Consider the following 13,220-nt stretch of genomic DNA (forward strand, 5'->3'; position numbering starts at 1 on the left):
CTACTTCTGATGACTATGATACAAATAAACCTTATTTTGCGTATGCTAAAAGGTATACAAGAAAATTATTTTAAATTAAAAAATGTTTTGTTTATAAAGAAAATATATTTTTAATTTTATATTATTTTAATCCACCAGCATAGACAACTCTTAAACAATTCTTTAAAATTTAATGCTATTGCTTTACAGTAGGTATGATAATGAAGAAATTTTATTGGGAAACAAAACAATAACAAAATGTAGTTTTGGGGAACTCACAATTGTTGCTAACAACAGACTGTTAAAAGAAGGCAAAAATTACAGGTAAAATATTTTTAAATAAAAATGTTTTACATTTTTTATTTAATTATGTTTAATTTTACATTTTTTATTTTATCATGTTCCAGACACCTAGTTTTTTAAAAATTAATCAACAAAGACAATATTCAGTTTTATATTTAGTGCTTTCGCTATAGCAATTTTCCCAACTTCAAATGGAATTTCAGTGATTCGAAGTCCTATTATAAATATTCCAGGAATACCCATTTTACCAAGTATGCAGTTTGTTCCTAAATTGATTACCCTAATGTAATATGTTTTGTCAGATTTAATAAAAAATAAACAAATAGTTAATAAATATTTTTTAGTCCCCCCTCCCTCCTGTCCAAGCAGAGCTCGTTTAGTTGCCACCTTAGCTACCACTGAACCTTTGCTGTTTGTTGTTATCTTGTTATTGGCATTCTACTTACACCAGCTTAAAAAGTAAAAAAATTAAAATCTAATATATTTTAAATTTATTTTATTTATTTGAATTTGTTTAGGATTTTATTTTGATTTCTATGTACAAATTTACTTTTTTTTTGTATATTTCTTTACCCTCGATGTGGGAAAGTCGAATGCGCAACTTAAACCTAGAGTAACATCAGTTATTCCGACCCAGTCTCGAGTTGCCTTTGCCAGTTTGGAATATTATTGATTATAATTGCCCGATAAATATATTGCTGATTATATGCTGGCTTAGCAGAAGTTCACTGCATTTTTAGCGCTTTACTCAATGGCACTACAGCATGAGATCAGTGGGGATGGAACCTATGACTTATGTATAGTGTAGCAAGTGTTCTTACCACTACACCACACAATAAAGGCATAAATTTTAATGTTACTTGATGGCTAAATCAATTAAACCCCAATTTTTTGTTTTGAATTTAGAGAACGGAAAAGGAAACAAATAACAAAAATAGCTAAAATCGCTGCAACACAAGCCAGTGGTCAACCCAAACCAACAGTAACAGAAACACCAACAAAAGTTACAACCTCAATCAGACTTGTTGTTGATGAGGACTAGATTGTATCTTTTTTACTTAAAGCAAATATTTGTTTTGAAATTTAAAATGAATTCTTTTTTAATTTGTTTTAAAAATATTAAGTGCAATAGTTCAATATATGTGCAATATTATTACTATTAACCTAACTTTAAAAATATGTAAAACTGTTATTTTTTGTTGTCCTTTTTATTCTATTTTTTGATTTTTACTTTTATAAATAACCTTGTAATATGAATTTATATAACCAGATGCAATCTACTTATAATATATCATGTAATCTCAACAATTCTTCTTTATTTTAAGTATAAATTTAAATGATTTCACCATAAGAATACAGCATAGACTATAAATCAGAATACTATTTAATTTATTTCTTACAGTAAAGTATAACGTAAAATTTAATTAAACAAACTAAATGAATTTCAGTTTTCAGTTGCAGAATGTTTGTAAGAAGATTGTTCTGGAACAGAAGAGGAAAAGGTTGAAAAAAATTCGGCTGCAAATCCGACCACATCATCTGGTTTCCGTAGCAACAAGAATTGAAAGAAGTCAGCAAGAAGAGTTGAAGCGTCGGGGTGCTCGCGCAAATATGTCTCGTGCCCCGCTTTTAACTCTTCTTTTCTTTGTAAATACCTGGAATTTAACTCCATATCCTCTTCCCAGTTTAAAGTTTTTTTCCCGAAAACAGGTTTTAGTTCCAGTTCTTCACGCTCAATCAAGCGTGGGACTTTCATAAGGGTTGCAACAGCCGGGGATCCGACTTGAATCCTCATTGTTAGGTGACCATCTTCCATGAAGTAAGATTGCCAAGAATGTGGCAAATCTCCAAACGACATCACACTTCGTTCTATGCCAGTTACAGTTAACTCCTTGCTTCCAACTTGTTGTTTACGTTTTGGTAAAGGTTTGTAAACTGATTGCACCAAGTTGTTTGAGTCAGAATCGACAGTAACGAATGTAATTTCTTCGTGAAAACTACTTCGAATTAACATTCTTTGTATCAAGATATTAAGTCCTTCGGTCACAAAACCTTCAAGATTTTCTTTAGGAAATTTGTAAGTTGTTTTTTTAATTTCTTCACCTTGTGTAACTTGTCGTTTAACTGTTAATTCCCCGGTCTCTTGATCTGTTGTCATTTCAGTTTTCTTTTCCAATTCATTGCCAGGAACTTTAACATACTCATGATGATCCTGACTAATCAATTTTAAACTGTCTACATCAACATAAGTTGTAATACTTGTGCCCATTGGAATATCGTCCACCTTGCCATGACTGCTTGCATGTATCAGCAAAAAAATATTCCCACCTTTAGATATTTTTTCAACATTTGTTGTAAATTCTCCGATTGTTTTTCCGTCATCTGAAATGGTTACGAGGTTGTCTTCAAAAATGCAAAGATCTAAGGTTTCTTTGTCGATATTTTGTAGAAATTTCACAGCTGATTCCGAAGCACAAATGTTAGAATCACTTGTAATGTTTTCCATATTTTAGAATTAAGTTTAAGCTCAGAAATATAAAAATTACATCTTTACAAAAAAGAAAAAAAAAGGTTATTATAGATTTACAAAAAAGGTTATTATAAAAAGAAAAAGTTTTTATTTGTTAAAAACATTTGTTAGAACATAATTATTTTAAGAGTAAAATGTTACTTAAATTACTACTACGTATACATAACAAAAGTTTTAAACTTAAAGGCGACAGACTCGCAGAATGTTGCAAAAATGTCATATTTGCTTTAATTGCCCGTGGAATTTAAGCATTTTTTATTAATATTTAAGCTCCGTTGATATATTTAAACCATTGAATATATTTTTGGATGGGCAATTAATTTTTTATCGCAAAAAAAAACAAAACATTCACACCTAGAATTAGTTTTACGATGTTTTTATAATTTATTATTGCTTGTCTTTGTTACTATAGAAACGACGCGGTTGTTGCAATGACCGTTTTGTAGCCACGATTTAAAAAAAGCAATTTTGTGGTTACAACTCTCACTATAACATACATGGTTTTAAGTTTAAAATATTTTTCGAAATAGAAATATAAATTCAACCACGGCGCTGTGAAGCGTTTACACTTTAATCACGACATAAAGGTATATATTACAACCATCTTAGGTAATGTTTGGGGAGTACTAACCTCTGGTAATCATTGTTATTATTTAAACCAAAAACTTATCGAAAGATTATTAATGTCTCCATCATGTTAATTATATTTAGAAATGCCAAAATATGTCATTTTACTGTTAAGTATTTGATTATTTTAATTCTTCGCATGAACAAAATAAAAAACGAATGTCCTATTTTTATACGAAAGTGATCTTATTAAAAAGTAGTTTAAAGTTGGCATAAGTTTCCGGGATTCAATTTTAAGTTCTCCATTTCGAGTTGGATAGTTAATTAGAATAGGGAAGTAAGGTTACAAGCTTTATTGGCTTACATATGCGTTTCTATAATATCATGCTGAGCGAGTAGAATAAATCCAACTCGTGACTACATTTCAATTGGATTAACAGCATGATGTAGAGTGATCCTTATTAAAAGTATATTAAAAAGTAAAAATGTAGGTCTACCAAAGAGATTTATAACATGTTTATTTAACGTTGTTTTTATTCAATATTTTGAATAAGATATTTATTGATGTTATAATACAATCTTAATATGAGTAACTTTTATTGATTTAATTTAATGCACAACTTGAATTTACTTAAACAAAACAAACTTTATTTAAAAATAAAAAACAAACATATTTTTTGCATTGATTTTTTATAACGCGAATTAATATAAAGATGTGTCAAAGTTGTAAAATAACATTATAATAAATATAAGCATTGTTGCGTAAAATTTAAATCGCAACTTAATTGCCTTGCTTAAAATTTAAACAAAAGAGCATTTTTTATTCGGTTTTAAAACGCACGAGCGACTTTAGGTTTATGAGTAATCACTTTACTTAAACAAAAACTTTTGACAGCGCAAGTTCGCGTTATTCAATTGTCTTATCTTTATGACATATTGCTTCTGCTCCAAAAAACAACAAACAAAAATCATCTTGAACTCGATTTCAAATCATAAAATATAATAATTAAAAACGCGACTAATTATAAAGTTATTTTTACATGTATCATTAGTTTTACTTATTTTAAATATAAACAACAGTAATTGTCTAATGCGGATCTTAATCCTTATAATTTGTATGTCTAAATCGACCATTAGTATTGTAGTTACGTGTATTGAACAATTTGTTTATATTTACTCGTTGTAAATTAAAAATCGGAGAACTAATGTGGCGCCAAAAGGATTAAATCCCAAATCTCGAATTGTTATTTTGTTTCTAAAAGTAAACTTTGCATTTAATGGCGCCGCATTGTCTAGACCTTATTTGCAATTGCGATTAGAGTTTCAAAAATTAGTAAAATTAAATTTAGAATTATCCAAAAAAGTAAAAATGTTTAAATTTTAATAAATTTAAAAGCAACTACTTTTTAAAAAGTATAATTTTTTATAATTTAAAATGAAAATTTATTTGTTAAATTCATGAAGTTTTAAAAAGATTTAAAATTAATATGTTGCCTTTTAAAGTATTTATACACACTTTTAGGAAAGTGTAACTTTTTAGTATTTGCTAAAATATAATTTTTTTTTGGTTTAAAATGAGTTTTTATTATACAAATTCGTTTGGCTTGTTTTAATAAAAAATAGGTGTTTATTTAACAATTCAATTTTAGGCACTTAAAGCTTTTTTTATTTCGTCATTTGTCTAGAAATAATTGTTACCGCTTGAAATAGAAATAATTAATTTTCTTATATTTACAGTTCCCACAACTTTAACTAAAACAAACAAATTTTATTTTGAAACAAATTTAACTTTCCCATTACCTCACGGTCATAACAAGTTGTTGTTGTTGTTGTTTAACTTTTGTCAAACAAACACGAAATAACGGGAGGATATGAGAGCAAATAGATAAGTCTGCAGCCTGGTTTCAATGGGATAGGAAGTTAATTAACTTTTCCGGTGCTCCGTTCACGCGAGAGAGAAAGTTTTAAAAAGAAAAAGGGAAAAGAAAAAGAGAGAGTGGAGAATTATATAAAACGCCACTAAACGGCGTTTAGTACACATTCAATTTTATTTCAATTACATTGAGTTTAAGTTAAAAAGATTTATTCAAAAAAATGGTTAAAGGACCAAAAGTTATGCTTAAAAGTGAAAGTGGACGATATGATCCCATGACAAGAAAAATTGTTCAAAAAAGTAAATCGATTCAGAAGTTAAATCAAGTTGATACCGAAGCAAATGAATTAAGGTAATAACTTTTGTTTACTTATTTATTTACATCTTTAAAAGTGTAAAATATTTTTTAACTGCAAATTTATTTTATTTGGCTGCTTTATAAAAAAAAAAGTTTATTTTATATTTTATTAACAGTTTAATTTATTTTTTGCAGATTTCTTTATAGTAAATTACAACAAATTATTCCAACTTGTCAAACGAAACCACAAACAACAAGTGTCGATATTGTTCTAAGCGCAGTTGATTATATTCGGGAACTTCATTTAATGCTGGAGAACAAAGAAAAAAATAAATTTCAAAATGTCGATCAAAAAATTCGAAAACCTCTTACAAACTTGACAGCAAATTAATCTAAAAGATAATCTTAAAGGTAAAAATAAATTCAACTTATTTTTAATGTGTTTTACTAAACTTTTGATTTTCTAACGTTTATGTCATTTTTATTCGTAAATATAGTTTGCTAAGTTGCAGTTTTTTAATTAATTTATTTTATATAGATTTGTTCAAAGTTCAACTACGTCACAAGGCACGAGATAGCTGGGTCACGTGATCAAAGTAACGAGATAGACAAGAATCGTTGACCAAGAAAAAAACAAATTCGGGTTAATAGAAGACAACATTTCTGATTCGTTTTTGTTGCTAAAAGACAATTTGTATTTTTCTTTATGTTATTTTTTGTAATAAAAACAAATGACAAACCAAGCCTTATTTTTTATGCTAATAACTTATTATCATCTATATATCGACCTTTAAAAAAATTTCAATAGCGTATAACTTAAAAGCTGGTATGCATTTTATTTTTAAACACTTTTTAATGATAAGTTAAAATGCTATATAAAAAAATTTACAAAACTGCAAAGTTGAAATAAAATTAGCCATTATATAATAATTTGGATCACGTATGTTGTCCGGCTCTTGACAAAACAACGTTCGGTTTACCATAAGAAAGAATTCTCTAGAACCGTGTTCCGTAGGAAAGAATTTAGGAGGGCCGTAATCCGTAGGAAAGAATTAAGGACGTAGTGTAATTATGTTTTGTCTAGAACCGGACAACACACGTGACCCAATATATTCATAGTAGTTGCAATGGTTCTATAAAAAAAGGGTTATACAATATTTAAAGGGAAAAAAGAACGGACAAATTTACGTGACGTGCATTTTAATTTTTATTTTATTTATGGTTAGGTTTAAAAATTTCTTTTGTTATGTAATTTTAAAGCGCATTTAAAGCGCAAACTGTTTCACATCGCATTTAAAGCGCAAACTGTATTTAAAGCGCAAACTACAAAGCGCATTTAAAGCGCAAACTGTTTCACATGTTTAAGCTACCTGAAAACGTCAGAGATTGGTGTTTTAGCACGAAACCTATCGGGCTATATCTTTATGTTGTCAAAAGTTGTAGATGAGTTATAAAAAATGTATTAAATATTTATTTTAAAATTTGCCTTAAATATTATTTAAACACTCGGTAGATGGCGCTAACGAGTCTTTTTTGTTATTCTTGACCGCGGTTTAAGATTCAGTTTTAATAAAATTATATTTTGTAGTAAAAAATAATTTTGTCTTATTAAAACTAATCATTTATATGAAAAATAATTTTAAAAGGTATATTATATGGGTAAGTCATTAACCGTTCTATTTTTAAATTTCTTCAGAATCGCTTTAAATTTTTAGTTACTGCATTATTTTAATTTTTTATTTTTTAACGAAATAATTTTTTAAATTAATAACAATAAATATATGGCAAAAACTGTTTCAATTTAAAGTTTAAATTAATTTAATGTTTGCAAAATAATAAAAAAATTACAACTTAACTTTTTATTACGTATTAATGACGTCATAGTTATTATTTTTAAAATCCTGCGCAGCCAGGCAGAAATTTATAATCTAATTTTAATCGACATTCGAACCCATTTTTTGTATTATGACATAACAATGGTCATTCATATAAATAACTAAGATTATATTCTCGAATCAAAATAATTCAAATCGACATTTTAATTCCGCGATTCGAAAATCAAAAATGGGATTACTTTTTAGTCGTAGAAACTCTATTTTAATTTGAATAAAAATAATTTAATATTTATTGCTTTATTGTAGTTGAATAATCACAAGAATTATAACAAAAAATTCCATTAGAATTAAGTTCGTTTTTTAATTGTAAATTATCGATAAAATAAAAACACATATAAAATGTATTCAAAATATGTTACTTTAGGTTGTTAGTTTATTATAGAATTAAATATTAATGAATATATTGAGTCAGCTTGTTTCAATCTATATTTATCGCGATTTTATAGACAGCTATGGTTGTTTAAGAAATAACGAATTTAATTATTTTTTAATTTTAATAAATATTAAATTTTGGGTTTGGTGACCATGCCATAACATATTTAAAATCTTTATGTAAACATTAATACTTTTGGCATGTTTTAAATCATTAAATTGATTTTGTTATTTTTCCCGTCGCATTGTTGTAATATTAATTGTATATCGTATTTATTATTTACTTTTATCAATGTGCGAAAAACCATAATAAAAAAAAAAAAATTATAACAAAAATTTTAAAGTTTTAATTTGAAGCACAATTAAAAATTTATTTTTTGAATTTTTAATTTAAGTTTTTAATTTTTTATATTTATTATTTTATGGAAAAAATGATGGGAAAATATATTACACGAGATTAGTAAATTTAACATCATTCATTTGTAAATTATCTCCATAATCCTTTTTTTGTTTTAATTTATCTTTTATTTGCAATCCACAAACAAGGCATGCGAAAATTCAAAAAACACGGAATTGTTTTTAATATTTAAATTCTAATAATCTCAAAATTATTTTGTAAAAGTATTTCTGTTATATTAATATTAAAACATATTTTTATAATATCAATAACGTACCAGATTTTTTTTTAAATATAATAAATTTGTAAACTGATTTCCTAATTTAAAATTAATTTTAATTATCAGAAACTAAATTAACCAATTAAATAAATACGGATAAATTCTCACGTTTAGTTAATTAATTAAATATTCAGTTAACAAACTAACAAGATAAACGTACTACTTAATCCTCGCATTATTTATTTAAAATGTGAATTCTCGTAAAATATCGTTTAATTAGTAGCATCACACGCTGATTTAAAAAACTGTTTAAATTATTAATTTGTGATATTAAATCAAAAATTTATTTAATAAAATTTAGACGACAAATTTTGCTTAAAAATACAAGTTGATATTTAATAAAAACGATTGGCTAATTTTCTAGGCGTGTTTTACTTACATAAAGCTAATGTTTTATTCTTTTATACTAAATTAAATATACTTTCACTTGACCTTTAGGAAGGGTATATTTTAATAAAAATTGTGAACAATTAAATATTTTATTGGCTAATTTAGTGGGGGTGTGTATTACTTAAATATAGAAATTTATTCAAAGCCTTTTCAATAAAATAAAGTAACTAAAAATTCGAAGGTATTCAGCGTTTACGTTTTCATTGTGAGTAAATCGTGTAACTACTTTTAGCTTTCTCTGTTTACAAGTCGTTGGGAAAATAAGCAATTACCGCTATGTGGTGTGTTATTATATCCTTGAATAATAGCCAGACGATCCCAGAGCGTTGAATGGGGCTAAATATGTTTAAGTGACATTTAAAGCGCCGTGAAAAGGGTCTGACGCGTCTCCCGATTATTCTATCAAGAGTAGGTGGCCATTTTTGCGATATCCCTAATCCGCTGCTTATTAACTGCGTCCAAAGTCAATCAAAAATTAATAAGCGAGCAAGCAGCTAATGCTACGTTTGTAGACGACGGTTAAACGCTATATTCTCGTGTGAAAGTTGAATATTTTCGACTTTTAAATATATGGACTTCCAACCAACATTTATCCCCAACAAAACATTTAGAAAATGATCGGGTATAAATTTCAATAGATAAGCTTCGCTATTTCGCATAAAAACTCGCGTATTAAGGCGTTCTATTATGTCTATGGGTATAGTTAGACACAACCATATTTATAACAATAAAACGCGAGATTACGCCAGAAATGAAAGGATCAGAAATTATTTTTGGCCGTTTTTTTGTGTTCACGTTTAAATGAATTGGAACCACGTTTTTTTTCGGTAGTAAGATAATGTTTATTGGATTAAGAAAAGGAAAAAAGGGAAGCGCATGCGCACTTGCTCTCTCTTTGCGTGCATAAAACGGAGAATATAATTAACAATTTATTCATATGCTGTTATAGGTTTTAAGGTGCACATCAAATTTTTGGGAATTTATATTAAATTTAAAGAAAAAGTTAAAGAGATTCGATCAAGAAAAATGTCGATTGAAAATTTAAAAATTGTAGTTGATGACGTGGAACAAGAAATTGATGACGTAACGCCAACGTCACCAAAAGTAAATCAAAACAATCGGAAAAAGCCGAAGTTTAGCATCGATAACATTTTGAAAATGGAAATCAAATCTAGAAAATCGCATTCTTCGGAAAATGACAGCGATTCATACCAATCTTCACCGAGTCCTATAAACTACTCCATTGACAACGCTCCAATCGAAGTGAAAACAAGAAGTTTTCTTTTTGGGCGACAGAAGAGTTGGTCTCCCAACAAAACATCTTCCCCAAATCGTCAGAGCACAAGTCCGACCTCGAGTGATGGAGAAATTTCGAACCCTTTTCTTCCTCTCCACCAACTTTCGGGCGATCTTTCGAAATTACCTTCTACTATTTTGCAGAATCAGGGATACGGCTTAAACGCGTTTGGTAAGTAAATTTTTATTTAAAAACTTAAAGAAACAAAAAGTTAACAAACTTACTTAAATTTAAAACTTTTAAGTAAAAATAAAATTTTAATAAAAAAAAAATTTTTCATTAAAAATAAAAGACAAAAAGTTAAATAACTTTTACATGAACTGTAGTTAAATTTTTTTCGAGGTTATAATTTCTTGCAATGTTAAACTTTTTCGCAACTAAACACGCAAATAAGGCTTAAAAATATATATTTTTCGACCTGCGTTTTTTCAGTTTTTTTTAAATTTTTTTTAAAAATTTTAGGCCAATCAAATCTTATGTACCATCCTTATCTATCTTCCATCTGGCAAACTATGATGTCAAGAAACAAAATATTTCAACAGAGTCCACCAGCTTCATTTGTTCCGTTTAATTTTGCCAGAAATAACGAAGTAAAAACCTCACATGAAAGAGGTAAATAAATCGAGTTATTTTTTTTATAATAAAATAGATAATTTTTATCAAAAAAAAAAAATTTTTTCAAAGAAATACTTTAACAAACTTTTTAAAAATAATTTTTTTTAGAAGAAATAGCTCCGGAGGAGGAATTTTGGTTTAAATCCAGGGAATCAAAGGAGGACAACTTTAATCGAAAACGACTTTTATCCTCCAACAAAAACAAGAAACCCAGAAAGGCGAGAACTGCTTTTACAGACGATCAACTTGTCCAACTTGAAAAAAGTTTTGACGGACAAAAGTAAGTTTTTCTTTATTTTTAAATATTTTTTAAAATTGTTAATTTGTTAAAGTATTCTATTAGACATTAAATCGCTATTCTTTAGTTAAAGTATTTTTTATTTTTAAAATAGCACTAAAATAGTTTTCCATACGTGGGTTTTATCATTATTTTTATTAATATATTTCGCTTTTTATTGTCCGCCATTTTAATTTTTTAATCCCCTTATTTTTTAGATATTTATCTGTACAAGATCGCATGGAATTGGCTCACAAGTTAAACTTAACTGACACCCAAGTTAAGACTTGGTATCAAAATAGAAGGTAAATATAAATTAAAAATTAAATAAAGTTTTTACACAAGTTGTATCACTAATTTAAATTAAAACAATAAGTTAATTTTTTATAATATTTATTAAATCTATAAAATGCTTCTAAAATTTGGTTAAAATTTATTTTTTAAATAAACAATTTTAAAAACGCGTCTAAAATATTTATATTTTCCCATGTGGCTAATTGTACACGCGCCTGCCTTGTTAAAAATAAACAAGGAATTTAACTCGATTTAAATTTCCCATAAGCACGAATTAACGGCGCGATTATTTGAACGCTAATAAGTCTCGAAGGACAAAATATTTCACTTAAAAATGAACGTTTATTAGAAGATATAATTAACTTAGAATTAGGTTTAATTGGGCGACAGTAAATTTGTGTTTATTGGAAATTAGCGAAAAAAATGACTTTTAATAATTAGTCGTAATGACGGAGTAAAAAATAAATAAAAATATTAAAAGAATTGAAAAAAAAAAAATTTAATAATTACATGTTACATTGCTTTTAAATAGTTAGATTAAAGTTATAATTTTTGACACAGTTTACTAAATATATTAAACTGCGCTTAAATAAAAAATGTTTAAATTGTATTAAAATAGTCTTATGTGTCAATGATATTTAAAAATAAATTTTACAAGCGCATAAGTTTTTATATTTTAAAGTTCAATTAATTTCAACTTTAATTAATTTTTTAATTTTTTTTAGAACAAAATGGAAACGACAAACTGCTGTTGGACTTGAGTTGTTGGCGGAGACCGGAAATTATGCCGCCCTTGAGCAAGTCTTACCCCAATCCCATCCTTTATTACAGCGACCTGTACTTAACAGTTTATTACAGTTACAACAATACAACACAGGTATTAATTGTTTTTTTTTTAAATTAATTACTTCTTTTTGAAATTTCATAAAAAAAATTTTAAATAAAAGTGTATGTAAATGCTATTTAAGGCTACTCTTATACTTATACTTTGGTTTACATAAAAACTACAAGTTTTTACTTAATTAAACAATTAACGATTTTTAGGAGTACAACAACGTTCTATTATTCCCATGCTCTGTCAAATGTACGGAAGTAACTCCCAAGTGCTGCCAACTAGCGGCAAAATACCTTTTGGTGAAACTCAAAGTTCGCCGCTTGGGTTTTCCGATAAATTTTCCACAGGTAAGTTCTATTTTTGTTTCGGTATTTTTTATGCTGACTAGAATGAAAAAAAAAATTAAAACTGTTATTAGTTGCTGTGTAGTTGATTGATTAAAAATATTAATAATGTTTTTCTTTTTTCAGATAATTACAAAACAATGAAGGCCAACTGAGCTCGACAATTTAAATTTTTTTTTACTTTTTTTTAGTTTTCTGTTAATCATATAATTGTGTTGGTTTAGACGAGCTTTGCTTAACTTCAAATAATGACTTATACTTTAAAATCTTGTTTTCTTTAAGATTTATTTAAATATTCATTGTAAATATTTAGTATTTGTATTTTATTGTTCCATTATCGTATTAATTCAATGCCACTGTTACAGATTTCTTCAAAACGTGTATTTAATTCATTTGTTTAAATTCTTCTATTTCTAATAATAACACATTTAAATGTTCTTAAAATAAATATTATTAATTAATGTAAAATTGATAATAAAAAATTTGTTTTTGAAAATATACTAAATAAAAATCCAACAGGTAAGACTTGTAACAGTTACGGTCGCTACTCTTGTTATTATAGGGAGATCACCTTATTACATATTCATATTTTACACGTGTTATTTAGTTTGTCATTAAAATTTAAATATTTAAATAAAAAACATTGACAAAACAACAATGCAACATTTTCAAAT

At 27.0% G+C, this 13,220-nt stretch overlaps 2 protein-coding genes across 2 annotated transcripts; one reads left to right on the plus strand and one right to left on the minus strand.

The window, feature by feature from the left end:
* Nucleotides 1-1,578: 1,578 nt before the first annotated feature.
* On the minus strand, nt 1,579-2,827 carry LOC145750454 (ciliogenesis-associated TTC17-interacting protein-like). The gene has a single exon (XM_082566493.1). It carries the CDS (start codon nt 2,786-2,788, stop codon nt 1,727-1,729), a length of 1,062 nt encoding a protein of 353 aa, XP_082422619.1. The 5' UTR covers nt 2,789-2,827; the 3' UTR covers nt 1,579-1,726.
* Nucleotides 2,828-5,473: 2,646 nt separating this feature from the next.
* LOC145749796 (uncharacterized) lies at nt 5,474-5,941 on the plus strand. The gene is made up of 2 exons (XM_082565659.1): nt 5,474-5,604; nt 5,746-5,941. The coding sequence occupies exons 1-2, from the start codon at nt 5,474-5,476 to the stop codon at nt 5,939-5,941; spliced, it is 327 nt and encodes a 108-aa protein (XP_082421785.1).
* Nucleotides 5,942-13,220: the final 7,279 nt, after the last annotated feature.

Source organism: Corella eumyota, chromosome 4 (genome assembly GCF_963082875.1).
Source record: "Corella eumyota chromosome 4, kaCorEumy4.1, whole genome shotgun sequence".
Taxonomy (NCBI): domain Eukaryota; kingdom Metazoa; phylum Chordata; class Ascidiacea; order Phlebobranchia; family Corellidae; genus Corella; species Corella eumyota.

Excerpts from the sequence above, each read along its gene's own strand:
- LOC145750454 (XM_082566493.1), bottom strand. The coding sequence starts at position 2,788 with ATGGAAAACATTACAAGTGATTCTAACATTTGTGCTTCGGAATCAGCT.
- LOC145749796 (XM_082565659.1), top strand. The coding sequence starts at position 5,474 with ATGGTTAAAGGACCAAAAGTTATGCTTAAAAGTGAAAGTGGACGATAT. Across the intron at positions 5,605-5,745 it reads ACCGAAGCAAATGAATTAAG|ATTTCTTTATAGTAAATTAC; the intron begins GTAATAACTTTT and ends TATTTTTTGCAG.